General features: G+C 48.6%; 1 protein-coding gene across 13 annotated transcripts in view; it reads right to left on the bottom strand.

Annotated features, from left to right (window-relative positions):
* Positions 1-14,093, bottom strand: part of dnah7 (dynein, axonemal, heavy chain 7) — a 359,684-nt gene that overhangs the window by 39,135 nt on the left and 306,456 nt on the right. For all 13 annotated transcript variants that reach the window (XR_011356527.1, XR_011356526.1, XM_069934600.1 and 10 more), the window contains 2 exons: positions 874-1,059; positions 553-690 (listed from right to left, as the gene is read on the bottom strand). Coding sequence is in view for 11 of the 13 variants with exons in the window: in XM_069934600.1 (XP_069790701.1) it covers positions 553-690; positions 874-1,059 (324 nt within the window). In the remaining 2 variants the exon portion in view is untranslated. The remainder of the gene's footprint in view (positions 1-552; positions 691-873; positions 1,060-14,093) is intronic.

The following is a 14,093-nucleotide window of genomic DNA, read 5'->3' as shown; positions in this document are numbered from 1 at the left end:
CCCTGTCTTGATCAGAGGCTCCCACTGATGCTGCTTGACCTGTTGAGTTCCTCCAGCAGATTGTGTTTCGCTTCAGATTCCAGTTATTCTTGTGTGTTTTAAAATATCAACCTCTGCTTTTCTGTCAAAAAAATCTTTTGTTTGACTGCACAAATATGACAAAAGACTATTTTTATATAGCATTTAATATAAATGAGCCCACCTCACTGACAAAAGACAAAGGAGGAAAAACCCAACACCCAACCCCAACCAACCAATTTTCCCTTGCAACCGCTGCAATCGTGTCTGCCTGTCCCGCATCGGACTTGTCAGCCACAAACGAGCCTGCAGCTGACGTGGACTTTTTACCCCCTCCATAAATCTTCGTCCGCGAAGCCAAGCCAAAGAAGAATATAAATGGTTTTAAAATGTAGAGCTAATGTATGCTTATTATTTCTCAGCTACATTCATTGAGCACATGCAGGATTTAATCTGGATGGTTATGTGTAAGACCAAGAAATCAAATTCCAATAAATCTCCTCTACTCAGCTCTATAAACAGAATCTGAAATACCTGAGTAAGCAGAATGCTGTTAAACAGGGCGTGAGTCTCAGATTGATCTTTGGTGATATCTGCGTTGGTATGCATTCCAAAGATTTCAGGAGTCGAATTCAGAGGCAGGTTCTTAGTGTATTCAATGTAACTGATGTACTGGAAAGAGAGCAACAGATTATTACACTGCAGCTTTTTTTAAAATTTGCATAACTTAAATAATTGCTCCTCGAAAAACTCTCTTACAAAAGCATAAAACAGGTAGGAATATTTTTGCCCAAACAGTTTACATATCAATATTTTAATCACATGATATCTACAAAGAATTCTAATTTTCTTCACCTCTCCTTCTGCAGGTGGATAATAAATTCCACTCAAGTCAAATGTGTATTTTGGATTTGATGTAATATCTTTGTTGTAGAATTTATTTAGAATTGAGCGCAGGGTGCGTCGGTCCCAGTCATCCGTCACTCTGCCACCATAGTTGCATTCACCAGTCATGTATCGTAAAGCATCAAGGGGGATTTCCTGAATAAGTGAACATATGCAATTGAGTCAACTCTAGGAAGACTGGCATCAACAAATCAATATAAGATTATTTATGTGCAATAAACTCAGAAGGTCACACAGCATTCTTAGGAATCCAAAGTATATAAGAAACATTTTGGGCCTGAGCCCTTCATCAAGGTTTGAGAAGAAAGCAGCCAGGTACCTGAATTACACTTTTCCTTTATCAACAACTTTTTTTGTTCATTTTTTAGCTGATTTTATAAATCTTAAATTACTTTAAAGTGAGAATTATATATTTATCCTGCATATATTATGTTACAAATTTACTTCAGGACCTCATCATGGATCCAACACATGACAATGATCCCGACATCTGCCTGCTCAATCTCTCTCCTGAGAATGGCGTGAACTTGATCCAAGCTATCTCAGACTCTGGCAGCAGGGAGGCAACATACCATCTGAGATACTCAATCTCTTCCACAGAACCTCTTACCTGTTTCTTATCTATAAAATTCTCTACCACTACAGCTCACCTCTTCTCCTTCCTTTCCTTCTTAGCCACAAGACCAGACTCTATACCAACTGATCACTGTGGTTTGTTCTCTCTCTCATACTTGCTCTACACCTATGAGTGTGCGGTTCTGTATGACAACAACACCATCAACAAATTCGTTGATGATACCATGGTAGTGGGTTGTATAAAAATAGGCGATGAGTCAGCATACAGGAGGGTAATTGAAAGCTTGGCTGAATGGTGCATCAACAATAACCTTGCACTCAAGGTCACCAAAACCAAGGAGCTGATTGTTGACTTCAGAAAGGGTAAACCAGATGTGTCTGATCAAGTGATCATTGGGAGAATCAGAGGTGGAGAGGGTCAGCAAATTTTAAGTTTTTGGGAGTCAGTATCTCAGAGAATCTTTCCTGGCATAGTGAAAAAAGCACATCAGTGCCTCCATTTCCTCAGGAGTTTGTAGAGGTTTGGTATGACATCAGAAACCCTGGCAAATTTCTACAGATGTGTGGTGAAAAGTGTGCTGACTGGCTGGTCTGGTATGGGGATTCCAATACCTCTGAGCATAAAGCCCTGCAAAAGGTAGTGGGCATATTCCAGAACAACACAGGCAAATCCCTTCCCACCATCGAGACTATCTACAGGGAATGCTACTATTAGAAAGCAGCAGCAATCATCAAGGATCCACACCATCCTGCACACACTCTGTTCTCACTCCATCAGGAAAGAGGTATAGGTGTCACAGACTCGCACCAGCAGATTCAAGAACAGTTCCTACCCCTCCACCATCATATTCCTCAATCAGTGACCCATTTAAGGACCCTTACTTTTACATTTTATTATTTTGTTTTTATTTTCTCTGTATTGCAGACAGTTGCTTACATTTGTTTATATGTGTACATTGTGTACAGTTTTTTTTTGCACTACCAAAAACTAGTAATTCTGCCTAGGATGCAAGAAGAATCTTAGGGTTGTATGTGATGTCATGTATGTACTCTGATAATAAATCTATAATCTGAAATCTAAAACATTGCTCAGATAATGGATAAAGCAGTTATTCGAGTTGCAGTGAAACTGGTGTCAGCTTACCATTTGTGTGAGGGACTTCAAAAAAAAATGGAGCAATTCAACTTTGTAGCAATTTTTAATCAAAGAGAAATCATCTGAATCTAATCAAAATTAGGTAGAACACTTTGCAGTGAACTGAGATTCATTGGTCATTGGTCTGAATGTAATCAAAATTAGGTAGAACACTTTGCAGTGAACTGAGATTCATTGGTCATGTGTTGCACTGATGGCTGGCCCCACCTCCCGGCTCCACCCCATCTACTCACTTATAACCCTGGTTTCCTGCCCAAGCCCAGAACCCTTCTGAAAACTACTCTGAGACCCTACCCTTAGTTATAAGCTAATAAAAGCATTTGTTCTCCCTCCAGTTGTGAGAGCTTTTATTCATGCTACAATTTTATTACCTTATTCCCTAATGATGGAACCACTACTCAAGCCAGATATGCCACTGATGGACTGGTGTCACCTGACACAGCTGAGGAGTTCACATACTAGCTTGGCTGCTTCCAGCCCAACCTGAACGCAACCAGAGACGCCTTCCACACTGATGAATTCAGAAGGTCCACATTCGTTTTGAGGGTAGGAACAAAAGGGTATGCAGTCATCAGGGACTGCACTACATTTGACGCTGCCATCGAGGTGCTGAAGGCCAGATACCTGTGGTGCTCTGAGGTAGCAGCAAGCAAGCACAAAATTGAAAAGACTGTACAACAGGCTTTATTCCAGTAAAAGTCTGAACCCCAGTCAAGCCTTAGTGGCTTCCCATGTGAATGGCTTAAGAGGGGCTGGCTCAGGTTTATATTTAGGTCAGCTGATTGACAGCTAGCAAGGTGGAGGCAGCCCCTTTGGTGGTCTTCCTGCAGGTGCAGAGATCGCCCCCTGCAGAAGGCTGGTGGTTGTATCACCACATTCACTCCCTTCTTAAAATTGTCCTGGGGGAGAGGGGGGGGTGAAGGTATGTAAAACGGTGCCGGGTGCTATTTACAAATTCAGGCAATCCGACAGCCATTGGAGTCTCTGGGACCAACGCAGGGTTGGCTCCTGGTCAAAGGTTGGCGAGGGTATGGCTGTTGCCTGAGGGTTGGCTGGGTCCAGAGTAGCTGTGGCAGGCATCAGTGTGAGCAGTGTGGTGTCTAGCGCAGGATGGGGGGGGGGGTGGCCAGGTGGGTGTGGTCCGCTAGAAGTGGGGCTTTCTGGATGGGCGAAGGAAGGAGGTCAGTCCTTGGATCCTAGGTGGGTCAAGGGTACCCATGGTGGGGATGTTGGGCCAGGTAGTTGGGATGTTGGGCCAGGTAGTTGTGATGCTGGGCAGGGTGGGGACCCTGCTAGTGCCAGATTCCTGGTCGAAATGGTGTCCTCTGGGGTACCTAATATATGTGCAGTTCTGGTTGGCGTGGAGGAGGACCACCTGCTCGACCAGCGGGTCAGACTTGTGGGCCCGCAGGTATTTGCGGAGGAGCACCAGTTCTAGAAGTGTGAGCCAAGCTGGGAGGAAGACCCCAGTCACCAATTTCCTAGGGAATGAGAAAAGGTGCTTGTGAGGGATCTGATTAGTAGCCGTGCACAAGAGCAACCTAATGGCATGAGGTGCCTCGGGGTGGGGGGGGGGGGCTCTTCCCAGTAGTCAACGGACCAGCCTTTGGACCTCAAGGCCAGGGGGACTGGCTTCCAGATCACACCATTTTCATGCTTCACCTGCCCGTTGCCCCTTCAGTTGTAGCTAGTCATGCGATTAGCCACAATGCCTCGTGCTACCAGGTACTGGCACAGCTCCTCACTCATGAAGCTGGACCCCCGATCACAGTGGATAAATGCTGGGTGTCCAAACATAGTTAAGATCTGCGTCAGTGCCCTGATAATGGTGGAATGGGAGTATTCGTCTACAACCGCAAGGAAGTAGACATTTTTGTTCGTGGAAGGCCCTTGAAGTCATTGCTAAGCCATTTGAAGGCCCAAGTGGCCTTGACAATGTGGGCCTGTGGTGGGCAAAAGAAGCATGGTTTGCACTCCACACAAACCCTGCTGGACTCAATAATGGTCTGGACTTCTTGGTCAGTGAAGGGGAGGTTCCGGGACTTGATGAAATGGTACAGGCATGTGATGCCCGGTTAACAAAGGGTGTCATGCAGCGCCTGCAGTTGGTTGGACTGCACAGTGGCGCGGGTCCAAGACAGGGCATCGGAGGAGTTGTTGAACATAACCAGTCTGCACTAGATGTTGTAGCTGAACGTGGCCAGCTTGACTCTCCAGCGCAAGATCTCATCATTCTTGATCTTGCCTTTATAGGAGGTGCTGAACATGAAAACCATTGCACGTTGGTCGGAGAGGTGGGTGAACCTCCTGCCTGCCAGGTAGTAGTGCCAATGGTGGACCACTTCCACGATCGCCTGGGCCTCCTTTTCAATGGTGGAGTGCCTGAGCTCAGAACCATGAGAGGGTCCTGGAGAAGAAGGCCACAGGTTACCCCATCCCCGTCCACCCTGGTTGAGGGTGGCCGTGAGAGCAACATCAGAGGCATTGCACTCCAGCTGGAATAGGGTATCCTCATCCACGGCATGCATCATGGCATCAACGATGTCCTGCCTGATGTGAGCAAAAGCTGCTTGCACCTCAGGGGGAGGGGAAAGGTGGTGGCTTGGGCCAGTGGACACACCTAATCTGAAAAATGGGGGACCCACTGGCAGTAATGGGAGAAAAGCCAAAGGCACCTGCGGAGGACCTTGAAGAGGGTGGGGGAGGGGCAGTTCCATTAGTGGATGCATGCATTCTGGGTTAGGACCATGACACCATGTTCCACGATGTACCCTCAGATGGCGAGGCGGGTGGTGCTGAACACGCACTTCTCTTTGTTGTAAGTGAGGTTCAGCTCCTCGGCCGTCCGGAGAAACTTCTCCAGGTTGTCATTGTGGTCCTGCTAGTCGTGGCTGCGGATGGTGACATTGTCTAAGTACGGGAAGGTCGCTCTGAAGTTGTGCTGGTCTACCGTGTAGTCCATCTCCCGCTGAAAGACAGAGACCCCATTAGTGACCCCCAAACGGAACGAGGCAGAATTGGTAGAGGCACTTGTCTGCCTCAAAGGTGGTATATGGTTTATCCCGGATGTGGATAGGGATCTGGTGGTAGGCTGACTTTAGGTCAATTGTCGAGAAGACCTTATAGCGGGCTATCTCACTGACCATGTCAGCTATTTGGGGTAGGGGGTAAGTGTCCAGTTAGGTGTACCATTTATGGTCTGGCTATAATTGATTCTTAACTTTGGCTGGAAGTGAAGGTTGAGCTTGCAGCGAACAAGCCGGTGGTCAGTGTGGCATTCCGCGCTGGGCATGACCCTGGTGTGGAGCACATCTCGTTTGTCTCTTCCTCGCACCAGAACGTAGACCAGGAGGTGCCAGTGTTTGGATCGGGGATGCATCCAGGTCGTCTTCAGGCTGTCTCTCTGCTGGAAAAGGGTGTTAGTAATGAAAAGCCGCTGTTCTGCGCAGAGTTCCAACAGGAGACGCCCGTTGTTATTGCACTTGCCGACACCATGCTTGCTCTCCATTGCAGGCAAAATCTTCGCTAGGATTCTCCTAAATAGACTAATACCTAGTGTCGTCGAAAATGCTCTCCCAGAATCACAGTGCGGCTTTTGCACAAACAGAGGAACTACTGACATGGTCTTTGTCCTCAGACAGCTCCAAGAAAAGTGCAGAGAACAAAACAAAGGACTCTACATAACCTTTGTGGACCTCACCAAAGTCTTTGGCACCGTGAGCAGGAAAGGGATTTGGCAAATACTAGAGCGCCTCGGATGCCCTTCCCAAGTTCCTCAACATGGTTATCCAACTGCACGAAAACCAACAAGGTCGGGTCAGATACAGCAATGAGCTCTCTGAACCCTTCTCCATTGACAACGGCATGAAGCAAGCCTCTTTACTATCTTCTTCAGCATGATGCTGAAACAAGCCAATAAAGACCTCAACAATGAAGACGGTGTTTACATCCGGTACCGCACGGATGGCAGTCTCTTCAATCTGAAGCGCCTGCAAGCTCACACCAAGACACAAGAGCAACTTGTCCGTGAACTACTCTTTGCAGAAGATGCCGCTTTAGTTGCCCATTCAGAGCCAGCTCTCCAGCGCATGATGTCCTGCTTTGCGGAAACTGCCAAAATGTTTGGCCTGGAAGTCAGCCTGAAGAAAACTGAGGTCCTCCATCAGCCAGCTCCCCACCATGACCACCAGCCCGCTCACATCTCCATCGGGCACACTGAACTCAAAACGGTCAACCAGTTTACCTACCTCGGCTGCACCATTTCATCAGATGCAAGGATCGACAAAGATAGACAACAGACTCGCCAAGGCAAATAGCGCCTTTGGAAGACTACACAAAAGAGTCTGGAAAAACAACCAACTGAAGAAACACACAAAGATCAGCGTGTACAGAGCCACTGTCATACCCACGCTCCTGTTCGGCTCTGAATCATGGGTCCTCTACCGGAATCACCTATGGCTCCTAGAACGCTTCCATCAGCGCTGTATCCGCTCCATCCTCAACATTATTTGGAATGACTTCATCACCAACATCGAAGTACTCTAGCTGGCAGAGTCCGCAAGCATTGAATCCATGCTGCTGAAGACCCAACTGCGATGGGTGTGTCACGTCTCCAGAATGTAGGACCATCGCCTTCCCAAGATCGTGTTCTATGGTGAGCTCTCCACTGGCCACCGAGACAGAGGTGCACCAAAGAAGAGGTACAAGGACTGCCTAAAGAAATCTCTTGGTGCCTGCCACATTGACCACCACCAGTGGGCTGATATCGCCTCCAACTGTGCATCTTGGCGCCTCACAGTTCGGCGGGCAGCAACCTCCTTTGAAGAAGTCTGCAGAGTCCACCTCACTGACAAAAGGCAAAGGAGGAAAAACCCAACACCCAACCCCAACCAACCAATTTTCCCTTACAACCGCTGCAACCGTGCCTGCCTGTCCCGCATTGGAATTGTCAGTCACCAACGAGCCTGCAGCAGACGTGGACATACCCCTCCATAAATCTTTGTCCACGAAGCCAAGCCAAAAAATAAAATAAGATAATTGATTACCATCCTCGGTTTGCTACCCCCTTTTACCACAAGGACTTGGTTCTCCAGGGACTGCCTTAATAAAAGCCCTGTCGGCAGCGCAATAGCGCCTGCTCTTGGCAGCTATGGGCTTGCAGTCTGATGCAAGGTAAATGAAGAGGGCGGGAGGGGATATCCGTAGCGTGGAGAGGCCGCAGGTGGATTGGTGGCAATGGCTGGTCAGTGTGCAACAGAATGGGCGTGGGGGAGGGTCCCGCCGAAGGCGAGGGTAAGGTTTTGGAGGTGGCACTGGAAGTCCAGCCCTAAGAGGACTGGGGCACATAGCTGGGGCATGAGCAGGAGCCTGAACCCTTGGTATGTTCCCCACCCCCCCTCCACCCATGGTCAATTCCACTGAGCTGTGCCCGAGGGCCATGATGGAGTGGTCCTGGGCAGCGAAAGCGATGGAAAAGTTCATGGGATAGATTTTGAGCTTTAGTGTCCAGGCCATATTTGGGTGCACAAAGTTATCAGTACTACTGCTATTGGACAGGCATTTTGTTACCTTCCCATTGACAGCGATGTCCATCATTGAGCACCTAGGTCCATGAGGAATGTCCCTTTTTAAGGTGGTGGATGTTAGGATCATCTCGGGGTCTGAGTCACTGCTCCCATGGATGAGGTGAGTAGCGGGCAGCCGTTTCCCTCCAGGGTGTGGGGTGCATCGAGTGGACGATCGGGTATGCGCCCATGTTGACCATGTCGTCCTGTTAATGTGGTGCATGCGTTGCGGCAGTCAGGCCCCAAGATGGCAGCGCCCGGTGGACGTACATAGCATCGGTGCGGTCAGGCAACCTGACTGGCAGTGAAGCTGGAGGTGACGTCATCCAAGCAAGCAGAAGTGACGTCTTTGGTGCGGGCAGAAGTCGTACGGAGGAAGATGGCGACACCCAGGGTGAGCAGACTGCAGCGCTGCGGGTCAGTGGCTGGGCTGGAAGTGACATTAGTGGTGAGGGTGGAAGTGGTGGGGTGAGTAATGGTGTCGCCCAGTCCACGCACGTGGCGACGTTCAGAAGGGCTCCCAGCAGGTCACGGAGGGCCGCAGCATTCCCGACGGGCCTGGAAAGGCACACTTTAGCATAGTGGCCTTTCTTCCCACATCGGGAGCGATGCGAGTTCCTTGCTGGGCAGTCTTTGCAGAATCTCCTGTCTGACCCACCACAGGACCCACAGTACTTATAGGGGCAAGCTGCACTGGCAGCTGCAATTGTCTCCTCCATCTAAGGCCCTTCGGTGACAGCAGTCATTTGCATTTGCCAGGCCGGGGATTGGGGGAGTCGGGCAACCGAGACTCTGCATGATGAGCTGCAGCCTCCAAGGAGCGGATTACCTCCATTGTCCTGGTGAGGCAATGTTTTCCTCCAGCAGTTTTTCTCAGGTGCTCTTCGAGCACAGCCCTTGCATCCAGGTGTCCTGGATCAGTTGCTCCACTTCCCCTTCGGTCACCCAGGTCTCAGCCAGGCACGAGCAGGCTAGTTCATGGAGGACCCCCAGATAGGCATCTGCTGTTTTATTTGGCTGCTGGGACTTGATGCTGAGCAGGTATTGGGTGTAGACCACGAATGTCGGGGGCTTGTACATGCTCTCCAAGACAGCCATCGCAGGTTCATAGTTCGTGCAATCCTTGATGGCCTGGAAAGCTCGTTGGCACCATGAGCCATTTCTTGTTGGTGTTGACCACCTCAGCTTGTGTTAGGATGATCGCCTCAATTGCATGCTTCCAGATCTCGAATTGTGCCTGGGCATCCGGGTCGTGGGAGTCAATCTCCAGGCGCCCGATCATCAGAAACATCTCCATGGTCTTTCTTTAAAATTTTTACTGAAATAAATTGTGGTGCACTGAGATAGCAGCAAGCAAGCACAAAACTCAAAAGACTGTACAACAGGCTTTATTCCAGTAAAAGTCTGAACACCAGTCAAACCTTGGTGGCTCCCCATGTGACTGGTTCAGGAGGGGCCAGCTCAAGTTTATATTCAGGTTGGCTGATTGACAGCTGGCCAGGTGGAGTCAGCCCCTTAGGTGGTCTTTCTACAGGTACAGAGATCGCCCCCTGAAGTAGGCTGGTGGTCGCATCACCACAGTACCTGAAGTCGCAAAACGAAGTCCTAGCAAGGAATCAACTCACTCTACGTTGCCAGCGACAAGAAGAGACCATCGATGACTACCTGCTGGATCTGTGGATGCTTGCCAATATGTGCAGGTACAAAGTGGCTGCGGGCCGCATTCATGAGGAAGAACAGATCCAGGACACTCTAGTCGCAGGGGTCTGCTCAAGGTACATGAGGCAGCGACTACTCAAGTCAGGAAAGAAAAACCTGGCTAGCCATGTCAAGCTGGCCAAATCACTGGAACAGGCCAAGCTCAAGAACGATGACCTCTGTTGAATATTTATGTGTATTGGAGGGAGTTGGGTCGATGGGAGGGAGGGAAGGGGGGGGGGGGAGAAAGGGGAGAAAAGACCACTGTGTAAATTTAATGAGATATGTTTGTACATATTTTGGTTGATATGATTCACAGTGTGAAAAATGTAAAAAATTATAATTAAAAAAATTTAAAAATAAAATTTAAAAAATGATGACCTCGAAGCTAGCGAGCTCACTCACCCAGGTGACCCCGTCTAAAGGCCGGCTGCTCCTGCTGCCCCTGCCCTAACGGCTGCCACTTTCTGTGATAAGGAGTGCTTTTTCTGTGGCAAGAGCCAGCATCCACAGTCTCGTTGCCCGGCTAAAGACTCTGTGTTCCAGCTATGGCAAGAAAGGGCATTGGGCGAGGGTTTGTTGCGCGAGGGGAAGTTTGCGGCCTGCACTGCTCCCAGATCCAATTTCAGCCCCAAGCAGTGTGCCCCGAATTCACCTGAACCCACTTGCTGCGCGAAATGCCGACAGAGGTTGGCAGTGAAGAAACGGCGCAAAAAGGCTCAGCGGTCATCTTGCAGCAACCAAAATTCAAACTCAGCGCCATCATCATCGGAGGAAGGAGGGAGGCCATCTTGCCATGCAACGAGGTCGATGCCATCTAACCCACGAAGGGCAACCCAGGATGTTGGGGGCTACTCGAGTGAGGAGCATGGAGTGTCCGAGGACTTAGCCTTGATGGTCCTAGATCAGGACGGACCTCACCAGGTCAGCCACTCCAGTGACTGGAAAGGTAAATGAACATTCCACTAAATGCCTAATCGACATAGCTCCTCTGAAAACTTTATGACTTTATGGCATTCACAAATTGTGCAAAAATACAACCTGAATATGTATCCTTCTAATTACTGTATATTTCTCGTGTCTCATTTACATTCTACATGTGTTCAATAACATTGTATGGCACATCTGTCATTTGAAGGGGGAGAATTTTGTAAATTTCACTTGTATATGCTCAACAAATTGTGCTCCGGTGTTGTTTGGTCTGGACTTCCTGTGTCACCTTAAACGCGTGTCCTTGGAGTATTCTGGTCCCCTCCCCACTGCGGTTCGGAACAGAGGGCCCCTAAAATCAGAACCCATATGCAGCCTCTCCACACTGAATATCAACCTCTCTTCCCAAATCTGTCCTTGGATTGCAAACCCACTGCTACCAAGAGCAGGAGGTACACCACAGCAGACTGAGAGTTTATAAAGTCTGAGACTCATCTGCTTGACAAAGGTATCATCGAACCTAACACCGGACAGTGGAGAGTGCAAGTGGTAGTGGGAAAAGGGGAAAACAAATCCAGGCTAGTTATTGACTATAGCCAAACTATTAATTGGTGCACATTCCTTGACACATACCCCCTCCCTAGAATTTCGAACATGGTGAATGATATTGCGCAATATCAGATCTATTCGACCATCGACCTGAAAGCTGCTTGTCACCAGCTGCAAATCTGTTCCAAGGACTGTCCATATATGGCATGTAAGGCTAACACTCATCCCTATCAATTCTGGAGGGTCCCTTTCAGTATTACTAACTGGATATACATCTTCCAGAGGCAGATGGACAGAATAGTGGATGAGTATGTGTTGAAGGCTACCTTCCCCTACCTCAATAATGTCACATCTATGGCCACACCTTTCAAAACCATGAAGCCAACCTCCAAAGTTTTCTCCACGCAGCAGAAGCCCTGAATCTCACTTATAACTCTGTCACAATTGTGTTCAGGACTAAACGTCCGGCTATCCTTGGCTATGAAGTGGAGAAGGGCATCATTGGCCCGGATCCCGATAGGATGTGCCCGGTTAGAGCTCCCCATCCCCAGGGCCTCAAAAGCTTTGAGGAGACGCCTGGGATTTTTTTCATATTATGTCCAGTGGATCCCTCAATTCACTGATAAGGTTCATCCTCTCTCAAAAGCCACTAATTTCCCCCAAATGGCTTTTAACTACCTCCAGAATCACATTGCGAAAGCTGCCATGCACACAGTGGATGAGAATGTACCTTTCCAAGTGGAAAGCGACGCTTCTGACGTAGCCCTGGTCGCTACCCTCAACCGGGGGGGGGCAGGCCAGTTGCATTTTTTCGCGAACGTCACAAGGCCACGAGCTCCAGAATCCATTGATGGAAAAGGAGGCACTGGAGACACCTTCTGTCTGAAGAAGGTTTATGCTCCTCACTGACCAGCGCTCGGTCGCATTCATGTTCAATAATGTCAGGAGTGGCAAAATCAAGAATGACAAGATTGCTAGGTGGAGGATTGAGCTCTCCACCTACAATTATGACATTGCCTATCAGCCAGGGCCCTTAATGACCCTCCAGATGCCTTATCCAGAGGAACCTGTGCCTCTACACACTCCAGCCAATTGCAGTCTCTGCATCATGAGCTCTGCCATCCAGGGGTCACCCGCATGGCTAATTTTGTCAAGGCACGAATTCTAACCTACTCCATGGAGGATGCCAGGGAAATGACCAGGACTTGCCAGGTTTGCGTGGAGTGCAAGCCGCACTTCTCCCACTCTGTGAAGGTGCACCTGATCAAGTCATCCAGGCCCTTCGAACGGCTCAGTGTCAATTTTAATGGACCTCTCCCCTCCACGAACGGGAACACTTTCTTTCTCTCAATCATTGACAAGTACTCCCACTTTCTGTTCTCAATTCCACATCCAGACATGTCTACTCCATCAGTCATAAAGGCCTTAGAATCCATTTTTGCCCTGTTCGGGTAGCCTTTATGAGTAACGAGCTACGTCAGTACCTGCTGGTGAAGGGGTAATCGCATCCAGCAGGACTGACAGCTACAACCCCAGGGGGATCAGGCAGGTTGAAAGGGAAAACGCCATGGTTTGGAAGGCTGTCAAACTGACCCTGAAGTCAAAAGGCCTTCCAGACTCATGCTGTCAGGAAGTCCTCCATTTGACACTCCATTCCATCTGGTCACTACTTTGTACCACGACCATTGCTACTCCTCACAAGCTCCTATTCACTTTTGAAAGAAGGTTGGCATCGGGAACTACACTCCCAATTTTGCTCACCACTCCTGGTCCAGTCCTTCTCAGGAAGCACATGAGGAGAAGCAAGACCAACCCCCTGGTGGAAAGGATGAAACTGCTCTACCCCAATCCCACATATGCCTATGTTGAGTACACTATCTCCATCAGGGACCTGGCACCTGCAAGGACAGAGGGTCCATTGCCTCAGGTGCCCTGCGAGCCACAGAGCTCATTCACACCAGCCCTAGTCAGGGCCTCAGGTGATCCAGTTCAGGAGGAAAGGGCATTTCCCTCCACCTTTAAGGCAGAGACCCCGCCCACCTCTCCTCCCTCACAAGGAGACCCAAGGAGTCTAAGGCAAGGCCCCCTGGTGCTAAGCCGCTCCCCATGATCTCTAGACCTCTTAAATCTGTAAATTTGTAAGTAACTGTATATTTTTCAACCATTTTTTTCTGAACCCATGTTCTCCGTCTTCATTCACAGATCCTAAGTTCTACAAGAAGGAGTGAATGCAGTGAACTGGGATTCACTAGTAGTGTGTTGTGCTGGTGGGTGGCTACACCCCCATCTGCTCACTTATAACCCTGGTTTCCCGCTTTAACCCAGAACCCTTCTGAAGACTACTGTGAGACCCTCCAGTCGCGAGAGCTTTTATTCACACTGCAAACTTTAATGTTTTTTTAATGAATTAAATTCTCATCACTTTATGTACGAATTTTCTGTTGCTCATTATATGGGATTATTGGGCCTTGATTATTAAAATTGTGAAAAATATTAAGATTTCAAATCCATCTCAATACTATAATGATGAAAAGTTTACAAGCATCTTCTGGCAAAACAAAGCAATGAAATGTACCTTTGCATCAACAGTTTGCTAGGTACAAGTCATTGGGAAGGATTTGAGTGCAGGTTCGTTAATTCCTCACTGGAGTAAGATAATACGAAAGATAGCAAAATTCCAAGTAAAATTTGCGTGG

Source organism: Narcine bancroftii, chromosome 4, assembly GCF_036971445.1.
Source record: "Narcine bancroftii isolate sNarBan1 chromosome 4, sNarBan1.hap1, whole genome shotgun sequence".
Taxonomy (NCBI): Eukaryota; Metazoa; Chordata; class Chondrichthyes; order Torpediniformes; family Narcinidae; genus Narcine; species Narcine bancroftii.
Note: the sequence above shows the minus strand (reverse complement) of the source record. Positions and strands in the feature narration are given on the sequence as shown.